The sequence below is a fragment of the Gossypium hirsutum genome, chromosome A04 (genome assembly GCF_007990345.1).
Source record: "Gossypium hirsutum isolate 1008001.06 chromosome A04, Gossypium_hirsutum_v2.1, whole genome shotgun sequence".
Lineage (NCBI taxonomy): Eukaryota > Viridiplantae > Streptophyta > Magnoliopsida > Malvales > Malvaceae > Gossypium > Gossypium hirsutum.
The window spans coordinates 52,931,392-52,950,731 of record NC_053427.1 but is presented as its reverse complement, the minus strand read 5'-3'; the positions used below and the strand labels follow the sequence as shown (position 1 = coordinate 52,950,731).

Here is a 19,340-nt window from a genome sequence, read left to right as displayed (position 1 = left end):
ACGAACCATACCATAGTTCCTCCAACCTATCGATTCAATTTCATACAATTGATGCATTCACAATCCACATACTCATCAATAGGATATTCGAGGCATTTTCATAAATCATTTTATTTTCGTTACAAACATACAACTAAACGGCCTTTCACCCATTCTATGATAAATTTTATGTACGTGACTTCAAGTATATTTGTCACATAGGTTCAACTTACCGAGCTCAACACCAAGTATAAGCATAGCACCTATTAGCCATGTACTCAAGACACTTACCCGATCCGCTGTCCGCGATCGACTCATAGTGTCGCACACATAGTGTCCATAATGATTCACGAATGTATATTGAGCCCGCACACTCAGTGCTATATAATCAACTCGCACACTTAGTGCTACGTAATCAAATCGCACACTTAGTGCTACATAGTCAAACTCGCACACTTAGTGCCGCATGGTCAATTCGCACACTTAGTGCATCATATTCATTTCGCACACTTAGTGCAACATAGTCGAATCGCACACTTAGTGCTGTACAATTAATCCCGCGCACTTAGCGCCAATCTCATGGTCATAAATGGTTATCCCGCACGTTTAGTGCGAGATCAACAACTCAGTACATCTTACCTCTTTTCTTCATTCAACAATTTCATCATCACATACGTACATGCATATATATATATATGTATATTTATTCATTCCATTCAGCATCAATACATACACATTATGACCATTTGAAATAATACCAACTACATGCTTAATGACTTACCTCGTGTTGGGTAAGACAGTTCCAACTCGGCTACTCGATAACCTTTTCTTTGCCTTTGCTCGATTCACCTCCTTTAACTCCTTGAGCTAAATCAATAATTTAACTAGTTTAACCACCTTGCTAAATATTTACATCCAATTCACATGTATATGTATGTTAGTATATTCGGCCAATAGCCTTATGCAACTACCAAAGCCGAATCAACTAAATATACTTATGAATATATATATATATATATCATCATCGAATCACCTAAGCTTAGACATCAATTTTTAATTCCAAGCAAGTTGCCGAATGCAACCTTACTAAATTTCATGGATTCAATATACCATTACCATGGAATCAACAACCAAAAATTCATAGACAATTTAGGAAATCACATTACAAATCTCAAATTCAAGCAAAGACCATGGCCGAAATGCATGTATACATGTACAATGTCAACTATAACATCATTTAAACACCTAATTTCATCTCATGAACACTTAATCGAGTTTCCTAATCTAGCATATTTTCACATCTATTTGTAACATCATGTAAGTCCACATATAACTACATTTCTTAAGTCCCACATCTTAATGCCAATTATAGCCACTCCACTAGTCTAAATCTAGCAATCGGCAACACCACCTTTCCACTATGTTAGCCGAATACTCATTCTCTTCCTAGTCCTAAGTTCGGCACCTCCAACAAAATAGCTTAACAATTTCAACTTTCATGCTAACATAACAAGCAACTTAACACATCCATATAACTAGCATGCTAATAGCATCAAGGTATCAACTAGCTTTTATTTTTAAACTCCTTAGCCGAATCCTAACTCTCCAACAACCCCAAATCCAACCATGGAATAGATAGAATCTAGACTCATCACCCCAAAGGTAGGGTAAGCTTCCAAAAATATCATTGAACATACCTTGGTCTAAAGGACCACCTTGGCCGAATCTTGCTTCCTCTTCTTCCTCTAGTTAGAACAATTGCAAAAGAAAGAAAATATGAACACTCCTTCTTCCCTCCTTATTAAGCATTCAAACTCCCTCATTTTTCATGCCACAACATCAAACACTCTCCCTAGGCACAAGCAATGGCCGAATTCCTTCCAAGTTCTTTTCTCCCCTTCTTTTTCTTGGTTTTTCGGCTAGGAGATGGCAAGTATGACACCCATTTTTTTTGTTCCCTTTTCTATTATTATCCCCATCATTTGTTCACCAAAGAAACATATTAAATTAGAATGAGTGGAGCATTATCACTCCTTGGCCGGCCACCATGAATTTTTATGGGCAAATTGACATGCAAAGCCATGCTTCCTCAACCTATTATTAATTAATCCTTATAATTCATCTATCATCTTTCCTAACTTCGTCAACTAGGTCCTTTTTGAATGAATTCACAATCCTAATGCTAATATTAAGCATTTAATTTCTCATACATTCACTGTCACACAACAATTTATGCAATTAAAACACGAAAATAAATTTTTGGCTCGGTAATGTGGTCTCGAAACCACATTCCGACCAGGGTCTAATTTGGGTTGTCACAACTTTCGTTTTTCCCCGATCCAAATCTGATTTCTTTGGTTCTTGATCTAAACATATTCAAATTAAGCTCATTCAAACATATTTTCATTCAGTTTAGTCCAAAAACACATAAATGGGTAAATTACCATTTTACCCCTAACATTTACAATTTTTATAATTTAGTCCCTATTGCACAAAACACAAAATACATCAAATTTCTCCACATCCAAGCTAGGCTGAATATTACCCATGTCTATACAAGCCCTTATAATTCATTAATTTTACATTTTAGTCCCCCAAATTATTATTTTTACAATTAAGTCCTAATTACTCAAAATCATCAAAAACTCCAATACAAAATATGTTAATCTAAAACATATCTTTCATTTTTCATCATGAAACAAAAAAAATCACAAGTTATCAACAATGGCACAACTCAAAATATCCATCAAAATAAAAAATTCAAGCATGGGTTTTGTAGTACTCGAAGCAACGATCTCAAAAACGTAGAAATTATCAAAAACGACAAAGAACGGACCTTGATTTTAGCTTGGAAGATGGCCGAACCTAGTCTTGTGTTCTCTCTTTTTCTTTTTGTTTATATTCGGTGCAAGAGAGAATGTAAAACATAGTTTATTTTATGATATTATATCATATATATGCTTTAATAATTAAGTTACTTTTATAACCTTAATAATTTAATATAAAAACCACATATTATAAGTCTTTAACTGTCCTACTAATATCATTATAGGTTATTTACAATATAAATCCCTCATCCTTAAAAGCCACTAACAATTCGACCCTTTATAAATTAAACTACCAAATTTTCAATTTACGCGATTTAAGTCCTTTTATTTAATCGGACACCTAAACGACGAAATTAATTCACGAAAATTTCACAAATATAAATTCACACAAAGTAAACACAGAAAATAATTTTAAAATTTTTTTCTGGCTCGGATTCGTGGTCCCGAAATGACCATTCCAATTAGGGTCTAAATCGGGCTGTTACGAATAGGACCACTTCATTCAAATTCCTTTGGGTTACTCGCCTAAACTCAGGACTCGCCAATACTGGATGTTACATTGAATGGATGCCATACACCGATCTAGATATCATATAATGCTTCCTACCAGAATTTTTAACTGTTCGAAGCATGTAAAACGCAAAGGTGTCATTGATAATGTACGCTATGGTGGAGATGCATGAATTGGATCGAGTGATGCGACAGTTCGAGTGGAGGCAAAAAATTTCGCTGCCACTGTGAGACATGGAAGCATTGCACAAGCTCAATTTGTAGGAGAAGACCGATGAAAATTGACGAGATTACCACAAAGAGTACATTGACATTTCAGATCATAGGATAGAATTCTTACCCATCTGTGAACCCTTTTTCTTATCGGACACGGTGAGCTGTTTGGAGTCTATGCCTTGGTTTAGAGTCGCCGGCAAGGCATATCTATTTTCGGTGGCAGCAAGGAGTAGGCAACTTTTTCATAAGAGGCCACGACAACTGCCCCATCAACGTAGGTCCAGAGGAGGTGCCGTGACGGGTTCGTCCTCGAATCCAACCCAACAAGTGTCACCGATGTAACACCTCTAACCCGTAACCGTCGAGTAGCTAGAGTGCATGAAGTGGATGCTTTGACTTCACTATCTGCTCAGATATATTTTATTTCCTCAATGTTAAAATAGTTTACCACTAATGGTTTGAATAATTTTGTAGCACAATCACCAAGTTAGTATGATGTTGTTTCATGCGTATACTGTGGGATGGTCATTCTTTCGAGAATTACCCTTCAAACCCCGAGGCTATTTTTTATGTAAGGAATCAATGTCGAAATAGAAGTGGACAAGGACCATATTCCAACTTCTATAATTCTTCATTGCAGAATCATTCGAACTTTTCCTAGAGTAATGAAGGAATGGACTAAATAACCATATGCAGCATAGACCCAATCAATCCTAAGGGTTTAGCCAACAAGCCCCAAAATCACCTCAGGCTGAGTCATTAAATAGTTTGGAGGACTTGTTGAAGGTGTACATGGCGAAAAATGACGCCTTAATACAAAGTCAAGCATCAACACTGGAAAATCTAGAGAACCAAATGGGTTAGTTAGCTACTAAGCTCTGTAGTAGACCGTAAGGAGCCTTACCGAATGATTCAAAAAATCCAAAGAGTTTGTGTAAGGAACATTACAAATTAGTTGCATTAAAAACTGGTAAGATTGTGGAACCCAGTGAGGTTGTGGTTGAAGATGAGCCTACTGAAAAAGAGGAAAGTCAACCAACAGTTGAAGTTCCTACACCAAAAAAATTAGATGCTGAAAAATCTGATGAGGTAAACCCTAAACTAGTAAATTCTGAGAAGCTAACACCTTTATTTGCATATTTTCATCTTCAAAAAAGTTGTCCATATCAACCTAGAGTTCGATATCCTCAAAGACTTTAGCAGCATAAGTAGAAACGAGAAGTACAATTCAAGAAGTTCTTGGATGTTCTAAAGCAACTACATATCAATATTTCATTAGCAGATGCTTTAGAACAAATGTCCAACTACGTGAAGTTTATAAAGGATATTCTATCCAAGAAGAAAAAGCTTAGTGAGTATGAGATTGCTGCTTTGATGAAGGAGTGCAGTGCGTTCTTACAAAATAAGCTACCTCTGAAATTGAAAGACCTTGAAAGCTTTATGATACCCTATAACATCAAAGAATCTTACTGCAATAAAGCTTTGTACGTCCTTGGAGCAAGCATCAACTTGATGGCCAAATCTATTTTCAAACTATTGGGAATAGGTGAAGTAAAACCCATTACTGTGACACTTCAACTTGCAGACCGCTCATTACCATATCCTAAGGGAAAGATCGAGGATGTTTAGTTAAGAGTTGATAAGTTTCTTTTTCTTGCTGACTTTATTGTGTTAAAATTTGAAGTAGATAAGGAAGTTCTGATCATCCTTGAGAGACCTTTCCTAGCTATGGGAAGAGCGTTGATAGATATGTAAAAAGGTGAACTCACCATGCGACCTGAAGATGATAAGGTAACATTTAACGTTCTGAAGGTGATGAAATTTTCCACTCTAATGGAAGAGTGCTCAGTAATAGAGGAATTAGAAACCTTAGTTTCTATGGAGAGCAATTCTGAAGAAAACCCATCGAAGAACACTTTAGGGTCTGAACCCTTGGAAAATGAAAAAGGTAATGAATGTATGACTATGACGGAAGCCAACTCAAGGAGTTATATCCAACCACTGCGATTCGAATCACTAGAGTTGGAAGTTCGAGAATTTACACAACCCAAGTTGTCAATCGAGGAACTACCTAAGCTTGAACTAAAGGTGCTTCCGTCCCATTTATATTACAATTATTTAGGTAATAGTTCTACTTTGCCTATGATTGTTTTAGCAGAATTGACAGAACATAAGCAATTGATTGTTGATTTAAAGAAATTTAAAAAGGCAATTGGTTGAACCATAACTGACATACGAGGTATAAGCCCTTTCTGTTGTACGCATAAGATTATCTTAACGGAAGGTGAGCAAGGTATAAAGGAGAGTTAATCCTATCATGAAAAGGTGGTACAGAAGGAAGTGATCAAATGGTTAGATGCAGGAATTATCTACCTATCTCAGATAGCTATTGGGTAAGTCTGGTACAATGTGTACCAAAGAAAGGTAGGATCACAATTGTCAAGAATGAATGTAACGAGTTAATCCCAACGAGAACTGTCATAGGTTAGAGAATCTGTATTGACTACAGAAATTTGATCAAAGCCACTCGTAATTATGTTTCCTTTTATGGATCAAATGTTAAATCAACTGGTAGGTAATGAATTTTATTACTTTTTAGATGGATATTTGGGATACAAAAAATAGTTGTAGCCCTAGAAGACCAACGTAAAACTACTTTTACTTACCCATACGATACATCTACTTTTAGGCGAATGCCTTTAGGCTTATGTAATGCACCTACCACATTTCAGTGATGTATGATGGGAATTTTCACTAATATGGTTGAAAATTTTGTTGAGGTTTTCATAGATGATTTTTCTATTTTTGGTAACACTTATGATGTTTGTTTGAATAATTTAGCTAAGGTACTTAAAAGATGTGAGGAGACAAATCTTGTCCTGAACTGGGAGAAATGTCATTTTATGGTTAAAGAGGGAATTGTATTAGCACATAAAATTTCCAAAACTAGAATTGAAGTGGATAGAGCAAAGGTGGACATAATTGAAAGATTATCACCTCCATTAGTGTGAAAGGAGTTAGAATTTTCTTAGGCCAGTCTGGTTTTTATTGTAGGTTTACCAAAGATTTTTCAAAAAATTATAAACCTTTGTGTATACTTTTAGAAAAGGATATTGTTTTTTATTTTAACAAAGCATGTTTAGAATCTTTTCAAGAATTAAAAATCCATTTAATGTAACACTCCTAACCTGTATCCATCGCCGGAGTAGAGTTATGAGGCATTATCGATCATATCATAGTTCATACAATTATGCATTACATTTTATAACTTGAAATATTAATGACATTATTACTCGCAACTTAATCTATTTTTAAGCTTAAAAATCATATCATTCATAACATAGCATAATTTAAAACATGATCCAACATATGTTAAAACAAACTATATATATAAAATATATAATATCAGACCCACTATATTTTTATTTTAAAAGGCTTGCATACATGCAAATTACATGTCAAACAAAACAAGTTTCAATACTTCATTTAGGCGGCATGATTACATTAGTTAACATGAATTTACATATATCATACATTAATACAAGTTAATACATCCATTCGAATATATATAAATAAAGGCATTTGATCACATTCGAAATAAAGCTTTCTGGCAAATCATATTTATGGTATAATAAATAACCAGCATAAAACAGATGCAACATGTTTCACCAACTCAAGCATAATTCACCATTTCAACATAAACCATTTTCAAACACAATAACAACTCAATACCAAAACATGCGAAATTCACTGTACTTTCAATCTGACATTTAAGCACGAATAACAACATCTACATAAGCTTATAATAAAACCAATTGAAACATATTACATAATTTAATATGCAATCACATATACATCTCTAGTAAATTATCACTTAGCCGAATATGCTTTTAATGCATATATACATGGTGCACATCTTACCCTAAAAATAAAGGCCATACTTAACATTTGATACATACCAAAACAGTTGACCAAAATAATGATGGGACACATTCATTACATACCATATAACAACAGAACCTTACAAGCTATTATACAATCATCCATCACTCTAATTCTATCATATTTCATAATTCCATCATGAACTAACTACTATACCAAATACATATTATACCTATTATTATTTATAGCCAAATCCTATTACTAAAAACCACATACACATCCAACATTTCCATTACATAATTACCAAAACCAAACTCATTAAATATTATAAGTAAGCATACATAAGACCAAGTTTAAGCATAATTAGCAAGCCATTTTCCCATGGCTTTAAATACATAACCAAAATTAAAACATTTCAAAAGTATGTTCCAGCCTATACATGCCATAATTCGAATTCAACTTATTAAATATCGAATATGTAGATAGTGTGATGAACTTTGCTGATGATCCCTGAGCTCTTAACTTTATTCAAAATCTATAAAACAGAAACACACATATACACAGAGTGAGCTTTTATAGCTTAGTAAGTCATAAGCAAATAAACAACTCAACAATATAATCAACTCATTTTAAGCTAAACCGAATCACATTACCAATACCAAGCCCAACCTCAAACCTACAAATGAGATAAATAATACGTTTTCATACGCAATTTCTACCTTGGTCGAATGCTCACCTAATCAGATTAACCAATGTCATTATATAATCAAACATATACCATATTCACATATAGTTATCTTTAGCATCTTACATGATTCGTAACAAATATCAAGTTGCTTACTTACCTTATTTCAAGTGGGTAACAAACTAACTCTTACCTGAGCATTCAACTCATTTTACATATTTGCTCACAACGTATCGTTGCCCGATCAACCATTCAAAATTGGACAGGACACTTGGATAATCACACATATACCGTACAATGCCAATGTCCCAGACGTGGTCTTACATGTAATCATATATCGATGCCACTGTCCTAGACTGGGTCTTACTCGCACACATATATCTGAGTCACATATCGATGCCATGGTCTTACTCGTACATCAAATACCAGAATCCTATATCATGACATATGTATCCTAGCTATTCCTAAGGTTCATACGAGGCTTTCGGACGTCGTAACTCGGTCTAAACGAACACATGAACATAGTTACCAAGCTTATACACATTCGAAAATTGCATATATAAATTCATATATTTCATTTAAGCATATATTATTTTCATTTAATTAAAATTAACTACGTCTATTTGCTTATAAACTTACCTCGGATGATATAAAACAGAACGGGACAGCTAGTCGACAACTTTTGTTTTCCCCCGATCCAAATCTGATTTCTTTGGTTCTTGATCTAAGCATATTCGAGTTAAGCTCATTCAAACATATTTTCATTCAATTTAGTCCAAAAACAAATAAATGCGCAAATTCCATTTTACCCCTGACATTTACACTTTTTACAATTAAGTCCCTATTGTAAAACAAAAAATATACAAATTTCACTATACCCATGTTAGGCCGAATTTTATCCATATTCATACAAGTCCATATATTTCATTTATTTCACATTTTAGTCCCTCAAACTATTATTTTTTCAATTTAGTCCTAATTACTCAAAATCATCAAAAATTCCAATCCAAAACATGTTAGCCCAGAACATATCTTCCATATTTCATCATCAAACAACAAATGTCACAAGCTCTCATCAATGGCATAACTCAAAATATTCATCAAAATCAAAAATTCAAGCATGGTTCTTGAAGATAACTTAGCAATTATATCAAAAACGTAAAAATTATCAAAAACCGAGTAAGAACGAAACTTGAATCAAGCTTGGAAGGTGGCCGAACCTAGCTTCATTTATTTTTTATTTTATTTCTTATTTCAGTGGATGAACAATGAAAATAATGAATGTATTAACTTTGGTTTTATCTTATGATATGTTTGTATTATATTAACTTATTTTATTAACTTACCAAATTAACCTTAGTTAAAAAAAATATTATACTATCACATATATATGTCCTTTGCTGTCCACCTATATTAATAATGGCCTAATTACCTCATAAATGCTTCATGCTACAAATACGATTACAATTTGGTTCTCACACATCAAACTATCAAGTTTTCTTTTTACGTGATTAAGCCCTATTAATTAATCGGATACTCAAATGATAAAATTAAAGCACGACAATTTCACACATGCAAATTCACACATAATAAACATAAAATATTTTTTAAATATTTTTTGACTCAGATTCGTGTCTCGAAACCACCATTCCAATTAGGGTCTAAATCGGGCTGTTACAACTCTCCCCCCTTAGGGATTTTTGTCCTAAAAAACTTACCGGTGAATAGGTTCGGATAACGCTCTCTCATTGTACCCTCTGGCTCCCAATTTGCTTCCTCAACTCCATGTTTATGCCACAGTACCTTAACTAACATAATTTTCTTATTTTGTAATTTTTAACCTCACGAACCAGAATACGAATCGGTTTTTCCTCGTATGTCATATCGGACTCAATCTTAATCTCAGACGGACTAATCACATGGGATCTAATATATATCTACGAAGCATCAAAACATGGAATACATTGTGGATCTTTTCTAACTTAGGTGGCAAAAATAGTCAATAAGCAACCAGCTCGATATGCTTTATAATCTCATACGACCCAATAAATCTAAAACTCAATTTACCTTTACGACCAAATTTGAGTATTTTTTCCACGATGAAACTTTCAAAAATACTTTGTCTCTGATTTGAAACTCTATATCTTTTCGTTTCAAGTCCACATACGATACGATCTGACGCTGTTTTCAAACTTTCACGGATTACTTTTACTTTCTGTTTGGTCTCTCTGATCAAGTCGACCCCGTGTATCTTATTTTCATTGAGCTCAATCTAGTACAATGGTGTACGACATTTACAACCGTACAAAACCTCATAAGGTGCCATTTTGATACTCGATTGAAAGCTATTATTGTATGCAAATTCAATTAGAGGTAAGTATCGTTCCCACGTGCCTCCAAACTCGAGAATGCAACATCTCAACATATCCTCAAGTATCTAAATGATTTGTTCGGACCATCTGTTTGCAGATGGAAAGCAGTGCTGAAATGTAATTTCGTACCTAATACATCATGCAGTTTCTTCCAAAACTGTGATGTAAACCTCAGATTTCTATCTGAAACAATAGAAATAGGCACATCGTGTAATCTGACAATCTGAGAAACATATAACTTAGCAAGCTTATCAAGTGAGCAATCTGTACGAATCGGAACAAAATGAGCCGATTTAGTCAATCTATCCACAATAACCCAGATTGCATCTTTTTTGCTCGGTTTCAACGGTAAACCTGATACAAAATCTATCGTGACCTTATCCCATTTTCACTCAGGTATCATGATTGGTTGAAGCAACCCAGAAGGTACCTGATGTTCGTCTTTTACTTGTTGACAGACTAAACATTTTGAAACAAGGTCAGAAATCTCTCATTTCATACCATGCCACTAGTAAAGTTATTTCAGATCATTGTACATCTTTGTACTACCGGGGTGAATAGATAACTGACTACTATGAGCTTCATTCAAAATCATCTGAATCAACTTTGAATTTCTCAGGACACATATTCGGTTTCTGAATCTCAAACAACCCTCAGCATCCACTCTGAACTTTGAATCAACATTTGAATCACATTGAGCTCGTTTTGCTAACAAATCATCATCCACCTTTTGAGCATCATAAATTTGCTGAACAAATAACGATCTTGCTTTCAATTCATCTATTATCGAACCATCATCAGACATAGCCATATGCATATTCATTGTACACAAAGCAAACAGTGATTTTTGGCTTTGAGCATCAGCAACAACATTAGACTTTCCCCGTGGTAGTCAATTACAAGCTCATAGTCTTTTAGCAATTCTAACCATTAGCGCTGTCTCAAATTCAAATCTTTCTAATTTATTAAGTATTTCAAGCTTTTGTGATAAGAATAAACATGACATTTCTCACCGAACAGATAGTGGCGCCATATCTTCAATGCAAACACAATAGCTTCCAATTCTAAGTCGTGTGTCGGATAGTTCCTTTCATGTCGCTTTAACTGTCTTGAAGAATAAGCTATAACTTTACCTTCCTGCATCAAACACAACCCAAACCATTTAAAGTTTCATCACTATAAATAACAAATTCTTTACCCAATTCTGGCTAAACTAGCACTAAAGCTTTGGTCAAAAGGGTTTGCAACTGATCAAAACTTTTCTGGCACTTTTCTGACCACTCGAAGTTAACATCTTTCTGTAGTAGATTCGTCATCGGGGCTGCAATCATAGAGAAACCTTTTACGAACCGTCTATAATAACTAGCAAGTCCCAGAAAACTTTGGACTTCAGAAACATTTCTTGGAGGTTTCCAATCACGTATAGCTGAAATTTTACTCGGATCAACCCGAATACCCGATGCTGATACAACATGGCCTAGAAAACTGACTTCACTCAACCAGAACTCACATTTACTAACCTTTGCATACAACTTCTTATCTCGAAAAGTCTGTAACACAAGTCTCAAATGTTCGGCATGTTCTATTTCATCACGGGAGTAGATCAAAATGTCATTTATGAACACAACCACGAATCTATCCAAATACTATTTGAAGATTTGATTCATCAAATTCATGAAAACAACAGGTGCATTAGTAAGTCCGAAGGGTATAACCAAAAACACATAGTGTCCGTACCTCGTTTAGAAAGCAATCTTTGGCACATCAGAGTCTTTAACTCGCAACTGATAATAGCCCGATCTCAAATCTATCTTTGAAAACACTGTAGACATAATTGTGCACATTCTCATAGTTCCGTCTTTCTTTTTCACAAATAACACAGGTGCACCCTAGGGGGAGAAACTCAGTTGCGCAAACCTTTATCAGTCAACTCTTGCAACTAAGCTTTCAATTTTTTTAATTCAGTAGATGCCATTCTATACGGAGCTATCAATATCGGATTCGTCCCCAACACTAACTCAATTCCAAACTCTACCTCCCTAATAGGTGGCAAACCAGGCAATTCTTCAAGAAACACATCCGAATACTCACACAGAACAGGTACTAATTCAATGTTCCTTTCGACCACTTTACTATCGAGCACATAGAAAAAATAAGCTTCGCAACCTTTCCTCACATATTTCTGAGCTACCATCGAGGAAATCACTGTTAGTAAACCATTTAGATCATTATATTCAATCCGAATAATCTCATCATTCTGGCATCGTAAATCAATAGTCTTATTTTTTCAGTTTACAACAGCATCATGCAAAGTCAACCAGTCCATACCAAGAATTATGTTGAACTCATCAAATGGCAACAACAACAAATTAGCCAGAAAGCACGAATCTCGAATCATCAAGGGGCAATTTTTACACACTTTATCCACCATAACACACCGGCCTAAGGGGTTTGATACTCTAATCACAAACTCAGTAGACTCAACAGTCAAAGTCTTACTGAATACTAAAGTCTCACACACATAAGAATGAGTTGAACCAGGATCAATCAATGCAATTACATTAGTATCATAAAGATTGAATGTACCAGTAATAACATCTAGGGATTAAGCCTTCTCACGTGCGCGAATAGCATGGGCTCTGGTAGGTGCACGAGCCTCAGATCTAATTGTCGTATATTTAGTCCCTTGCTGACTGCTACTCACATTACCCGTGTTTCTGGGTGGTCTACCTCAAGCTGCAGTATTACCCGATCTCGTATGCTACACTGAATTTTCTTCAACTAACTCTGGGATTCACGGATATAATGATCCATTAATCCATATTTAAAATAGGCCCGATCATGCAATCTACAATTGCCGGGATGATGTTTATTGCAATGTTTACACTTAGGTTGATTTGATCTGACATTACCCACACTAGCTATTGAGGTAGCTCTCGAGCTCTCAGGTGGTCTATTTTGATCCCGTCAAGAATAACTAGAAGTAGCCTTAGAACAACTAAAATCATCTCAGAACTTCTTTGGTGCCAACTGAAATGACCTACTGAATGATCTCTTACGTGAATCTCTAGCTTCAAAATCAGCTTTTCTCTTCTCTTTCCCGAGCTCTTCAGCTTTGCATGCTCGCTCAACTAGTACCACGAACTCTTATATCTCAAGTATGCCAACTAGCAATTTAATGTCTTCATTCAGTCCATCTTCAAATCTTTTACACATTATAGCTTCAGTCGAAACATAGTCCCAGGCATATCGACTGAGTCTCACGAATTTTCGCTCATACTCTATCATTTTCATCTGATTCTATTTCAACTCCAGAAATTCTTTACGCTTCTGGTCGATAAATCTCTAACTGATATATTTCTTACGGAACTCAGTCTGAAAGAACTCCCATGTCACTCGCTCTTTTGGAACCACCGATACTAGTGTATTCCACCAACGATATGTAGTGTCTCGAAGCAAAGATATGGCACATTCAAACATTCATCCGGGGTACAGGACAGCTCATCAAACACTCGGATAGTGTATTATCAAGCTAGAATTCAGCTTGCTCAGCATCATCATCATCAGTAGCTTTAAACTTTTTAACCCCGTATTTTCTAATTTTATCAACATGTGGCTTATGTAATCTCAACTGGTCACTTACTTGAGGTATAATAGGCATCAAAGATGGATTAGTCGGGGGTGGAGGTTGTTGTGTAGCTGGGTTAGTTCGGATATACTAAGTAAACCAGTCATTCATCATTTGGTAAAAGGCTTGTGTAGCCTCTCCCTCTTGGTTTCTTGAAGTCGATCGAGAATCAACCGGCGCTGTCCCTTGCGCGGGAGCCGACATTACACTTTCCACATCATCATCTACAGCTCTGTCAGGATCCATTTACTATATGAAAACACATTTTCAAATGTCAAAAGTCATCACACTCTCTCAATATATAATATGACATGTATAGCTAGACTCACACACGCTACGTTAGTCCTAGAATCGACTAAACCATAGCTCTGATACTAATAAAATGTAACGCTCCTAACCTGTATCCGTCGCTGGAGTAGAGTTATGAGGCATTACCGATCATATCACAGTTCATACAATTATGCATCACATTTTATAACTCGAAATATTAATGACATTATTACTCGCGACTTAATCTATTATTAAGCTTAAAAATCATATCATTCATAACATAGCATAATTTAAAACATGATGCAACATATATTAAAACAAACTATATATATACAAAACATATAACAAACCAACAACTTTATTAATTTAATATCAGACCCACTATATTTTTATTTTAAAAGGCTTGTGTATATGCAAATTACATGTCAAACAAAACAAGTTTCAATACTTCATTTATGCGGCATGATTAGATTAGTTAACATGAATTTACATATATCATACATTAATACAAGTTAATGCATCCATTTGAATATATATAAATAAGGCATTTAATCACATTCGAAATAAAGCTTTCTAGCAAATCATATTTACAGTTTAATAAACAACCATCATATAATAGATGCAACATGTTTCACCAACTCAAGCATATTTCATCATTTCAACTTAAACTATTTTCGGACATAATAACAACTCAATACCAAAACATGCGAAATTCACTATACTTTCAATCTGACATTTAAGCACGAGTAACAACATCTGCATAAGCTTATAATAAAACCAATTGAAACATATTACATAATTTAATATGCAGTCACATATAAATATTTAGTACATTATAACTTAGCCGAATATGCTATTCATGCATATATACATGGTGCGCATCTTACCCTAAAAATAAAGGCCATAATTAACTTTTGATACATACAAAAATAGTTGACCAAAACAATGATGGTACACATTCATTAGTACCATATAAAAACCGAACCTTACAAGCTATTATGCAATCATCCATCACTCTAATTAAATCACATTTCATAATTCCATCATGAACTAACTACTATACCAAATACATATTATACCTATTATTATTTATAGCCGAATCCTATTACTAAAAACCACATACACATCCAACATTTCCATTACATAATTACCAAAACCAAAATCATTAAATATTATAACTAAGCACACATAAGACCAAGTCTAAGCATAATTAACAAGCCATTTTCGCATGGCTTTAAATACATAACCAAAATTCAACATTTCAAAAGTATGTTCTAGCCTATACATGCCATAATTCGAGTTCAAATTATTAAATACCGAATCAGTAGATAGTGTGATAAACTTTGCTGACATCCCTGAGCTCGTAACTTTATCCAAAATTTATAAAATAGAAACACACATATACACAGAGTGAGCTTTTCTAGCTTAATAAGTCATCAGCAAATAAACAACTCAATAATATAATGAACTCATTTTATGCTAAACCAAATTACATTACCAATACCAAGCCCAACCTCAAACCTACAAATGAGATAAATAATACTTTTTCATACACAATTTCTACCTTGGCTGAATGCTCACCTAATCAAATTAACCAAATGTCATTCAACTTTCAAGGCCAAAATGTCATTATATAATCAAACATACATATACCATATTCACATATAGTCATATTTAGCGTCTCACATGATTCGTAACAAATATCAAGTTGCTTACTTACCTTATTTCAAGTAGGTAACAAACTAACTCTTACCTGGTCATTCAGCTCAATTTTACATATTCGTTCACAACTTATCATTGCCCGATGAACCATTCAAAATTGGATAGGACACTGGATAATCACACATATATTGTACAATGCCAACGTCCCAGACGTGGTCTTACATGTAATCACATATCGATGCGACTGTCCTAGATAGGGTCTTACTCGCATACATATATCGGAGTCACATATTGAAATGCTATGGTCTTAATTGCACATCAAATATCGGAATCCTATGTCATAACATATGTATCCTAGCTATTCCTAAGGTTTATACGGGGCTTTCGGACATCGTAACTTGGTCGAAACAAACACATGAACATGGTTACCAAGCTCATACACATTCGACAATTGCATATATAAATTCATATATTTCATTTCAGCATATATAATTTGCATTTAATTAAAATTAAGTACATCCATTTGCTTATAAACTTACCTCGGACGATATAAAATGGAACGGGATAGCTAGTCGACAACTTTCGTTTTCCCCCAATCCAAATCTGATTTCTTTTGTTCTTTATCTGAACATATTCAAGTTAAGCTCATTCAAACATATTTTCATTCAATTTAGTCCAAAAACACATAAATAGGAAAATTACCATTTTACCCCTAACATTTACACTTTTTACAATTTAGCCCCTATTGTACAAAACACAAAATATACAAAATTCAACTTTACCCATGTTAGGCCCAATTTTACCCATATTCATACAAGTCCATATATTCCATTTATTTCATATTTTAGTCCCTTAAACTATAATTTTTGCAATTTGGTTCTAATTACTCAATATCATCAAAAATTCCAATACATAACATGTTAGCCTAAAACATTTCTTTCATATTTCATCATCAAACAACAAAAATCACAAGCTCTCATCAAGGCATAACTCAAAATATTCATCAAAATAAAAAATTTCAAGCATGGGTCTTGAAGATAACTTAGCAACGATCTCAAAAATGTAAAAATTATCAAAAATCGAGTAAGAACGAACCTTGAATCAAGCTTGGAAGGTGGCCGAACCTAGCTTTCTTTTATTTATTTTCTTTTGTTTCTTATTTCGTTGGATGAACAATGAAAATAATGAATATATTAACTTTGGTTTTATTTTATGATATGTTTATATTATATTAACTTATTTTATTAACTTACCAAATTAACCTTAGTTAAAAAATATTATACTAAAAAAAATTATACTATCGCATATATATGTCCTTTGCTGTCCACCTATATTAATAATGGCTGATTGCGTGATTTCGTGATAGGTTTTAAATATTTATAATTAATCGTTTTTGAAACTAACTATTATCGCGATGTAGGCAAGTGTACCTATCGAACAGTAGTAAAGTTATAGCAAGACCAAATTTTTGAACCCAAAAGAACTAAAATACTAGTAATGACTGTCTTTTTATTTTCTAGCCTAAGAATAAAGGGGTTTTGTTTTAACTAACTAATTATCTAAACTAAGAACTCACAGAGAATAAAATTTGGGAATTGCTTTTGGGAAAATCGATTGAATTAAGACAATACCTAAGGAAAAATCCACATAGACTGCACTTGTTATTCTGGCTCCGAATTAGACGATTTAATCATTTAACTTGTTCAGTAGAGATCTTTAAGTTATGTTATTATCCCTATTCAAGACTAATAACGTCTAATCCTTAGATTGAATAATTGAGACCTTTCTCTAATTAACACCCTAGGGTTGCATTAACTCGATCTATAGATCCCCTTATTAGGTTTCACCCTAATCCGACAAAATCTTGTCACCCTATGTCTAGGCACGTAAACAACTCTACTTAATTCTGACAAATGTACTCTTAGACAGGGTCTATTCCTCCTCTGAATAAGAGCTTATCTTGAATCGGTATTCTGGGATATCAAAACAAAAATTAAGAACACATAATTAAGAACAAGTTAAATATTCATCATACAATTCAGAAAATAGTAACAAGATTCGTCTTAGGTTTCATTCCCCTTAGGTATTTAAGGGTTTCAGTTCATAACTAGATAAGAAAACATCTCAAAATAATAAAGAATACAAAACATAAAGAAAACTCAAAACTCCTGAAGGGGAAATTGAGGAGAGATCTTCAGTCTTACTGGTGAATCTGGCTTTTGAGATGGATCAATCGGCTTCCTTGGAGTAATTCCTTACTCCCTATTCTGTGTGTCCTCTTTTCTTTCTCCTCTAGGGTGTATTTATAGGTTGTGGAATGCCTAAGAGCCCTCAAAATTAACCTTTTCTGAACTGGACTCAACTTGGGCTCGGTAGGGACACGCCCGTGTGCGATTACTTCACGCAGTGCTTGAGGCTACGGGGTTTGGTGAACCAACTGGTTGCTCCTCTAGTTGAAGTATCGGGCCCCTTTTTTGTTGCCAAATTGACACGGCCGTGTGGTCTGCCTGTATGAGGAGGTCCAGGCCGTATTGATTTTGTACTTTGGCCCATTTTCGCCCGTTTCTCGTTCATTTTACTCTCCTATGCTCTTCTAAGTATAAAACATGAAATTAAAGCATTAAGAGCATCGAATTCACCAATTCTAATGGGAAATCATCCATAAAATATGTTTAACAAGGGGTAAAAATATGTAGAAATTACGGTTTATCGGTTTATCAAATAACCCTACACTTAAGCATTTGCTTGTCCTCAAGCAAAATTCTCAACTCATAATAAAAATAAATTCTTCTCAATTTAGAATTTCTATTGATAATATCTCAAAATAATTCAACTAAAAGAACATAAAAGTTTCAAACATTCCAAGTTGAGTATTTAATCATGCAAACATAGGTGTCTCCCCTCATCTAAGTAATTACCATTGATTCAAAATATCATAGAGTTTCATATCCTCACTACAGATTCACTCAAATCACTCGAGGTGTTTAAGGACAATAAATGAAGCACTCAATAGTCAATAATGAAAAGTCATTACCAAAGGCTTGCATGATCAAATTTGCACCACTATAATTTAAGATGATACATCAATCAAAAGGTCTTTAGAAGGTTGTAATGAGGCTTGGTTAGGGGGTATGGTCACAAGCTAAAAGAAAGGGTTAGAATCGAGATTGAATTGAAAATTTGCCTAACTAGAAAAAGGGTTAATCATCACTTGCGTACAATAGGGCTTCTTATCAGAATATGGAATTACTAATGTGTATACATTTTTTTTAAGAACAAGTTAAATAACATAGACTAACTATTAAGAA

At 34.2% G+C, this 19,340-nt stretch overlaps 1 protein-coding gene across 1 annotated transcript; it reads left to right on the top strand.

The window, feature by feature from the left end:
* The first annotated feature begins 4,325 nt into the window (after positions 1-4,325).
* Positions 4,326-5,162, top strand: LOC107947897 (uncharacterized). The gene is made up of 3 exons (XM_016882400.1): positions 4,326-4,392; positions 4,489-4,622; positions 4,788-5,162. The coding sequence occupies exons 1-3, from the start codon at positions 4,326-4,328 to the stop codon at positions 5,160-5,162; spliced, it is 576 nt and encodes a 191-aa protein (XP_016737889.1).
* Positions 5,163-19,340: the final 14,178 nt, after the last annotated feature.

Bases quoted from the DNA above. Each gene is read 5' to 3' on its own strand.
- LOC107947897 (XM_016882400.1), top strand. From the start codon at position 4,326: ATGGCGAAAAATGACGCCTTAATACAAAGTCAAGCATCAACACTGGAA. The intron at 4,393-4,488 runs GTTAGTTAGCTA...ATTACAAATTAG, and splicing joins AAATCTAGAGAACCAAATGG to TTGCATTAAAAACTGGTAAG. The intron at 4,623-4,787 runs GTAAACCCTAAA...GATGTTCTAAAG, and splicing joins ATGCTGAAAAATCTGATGAG to CAACTACATATCAATATTTC.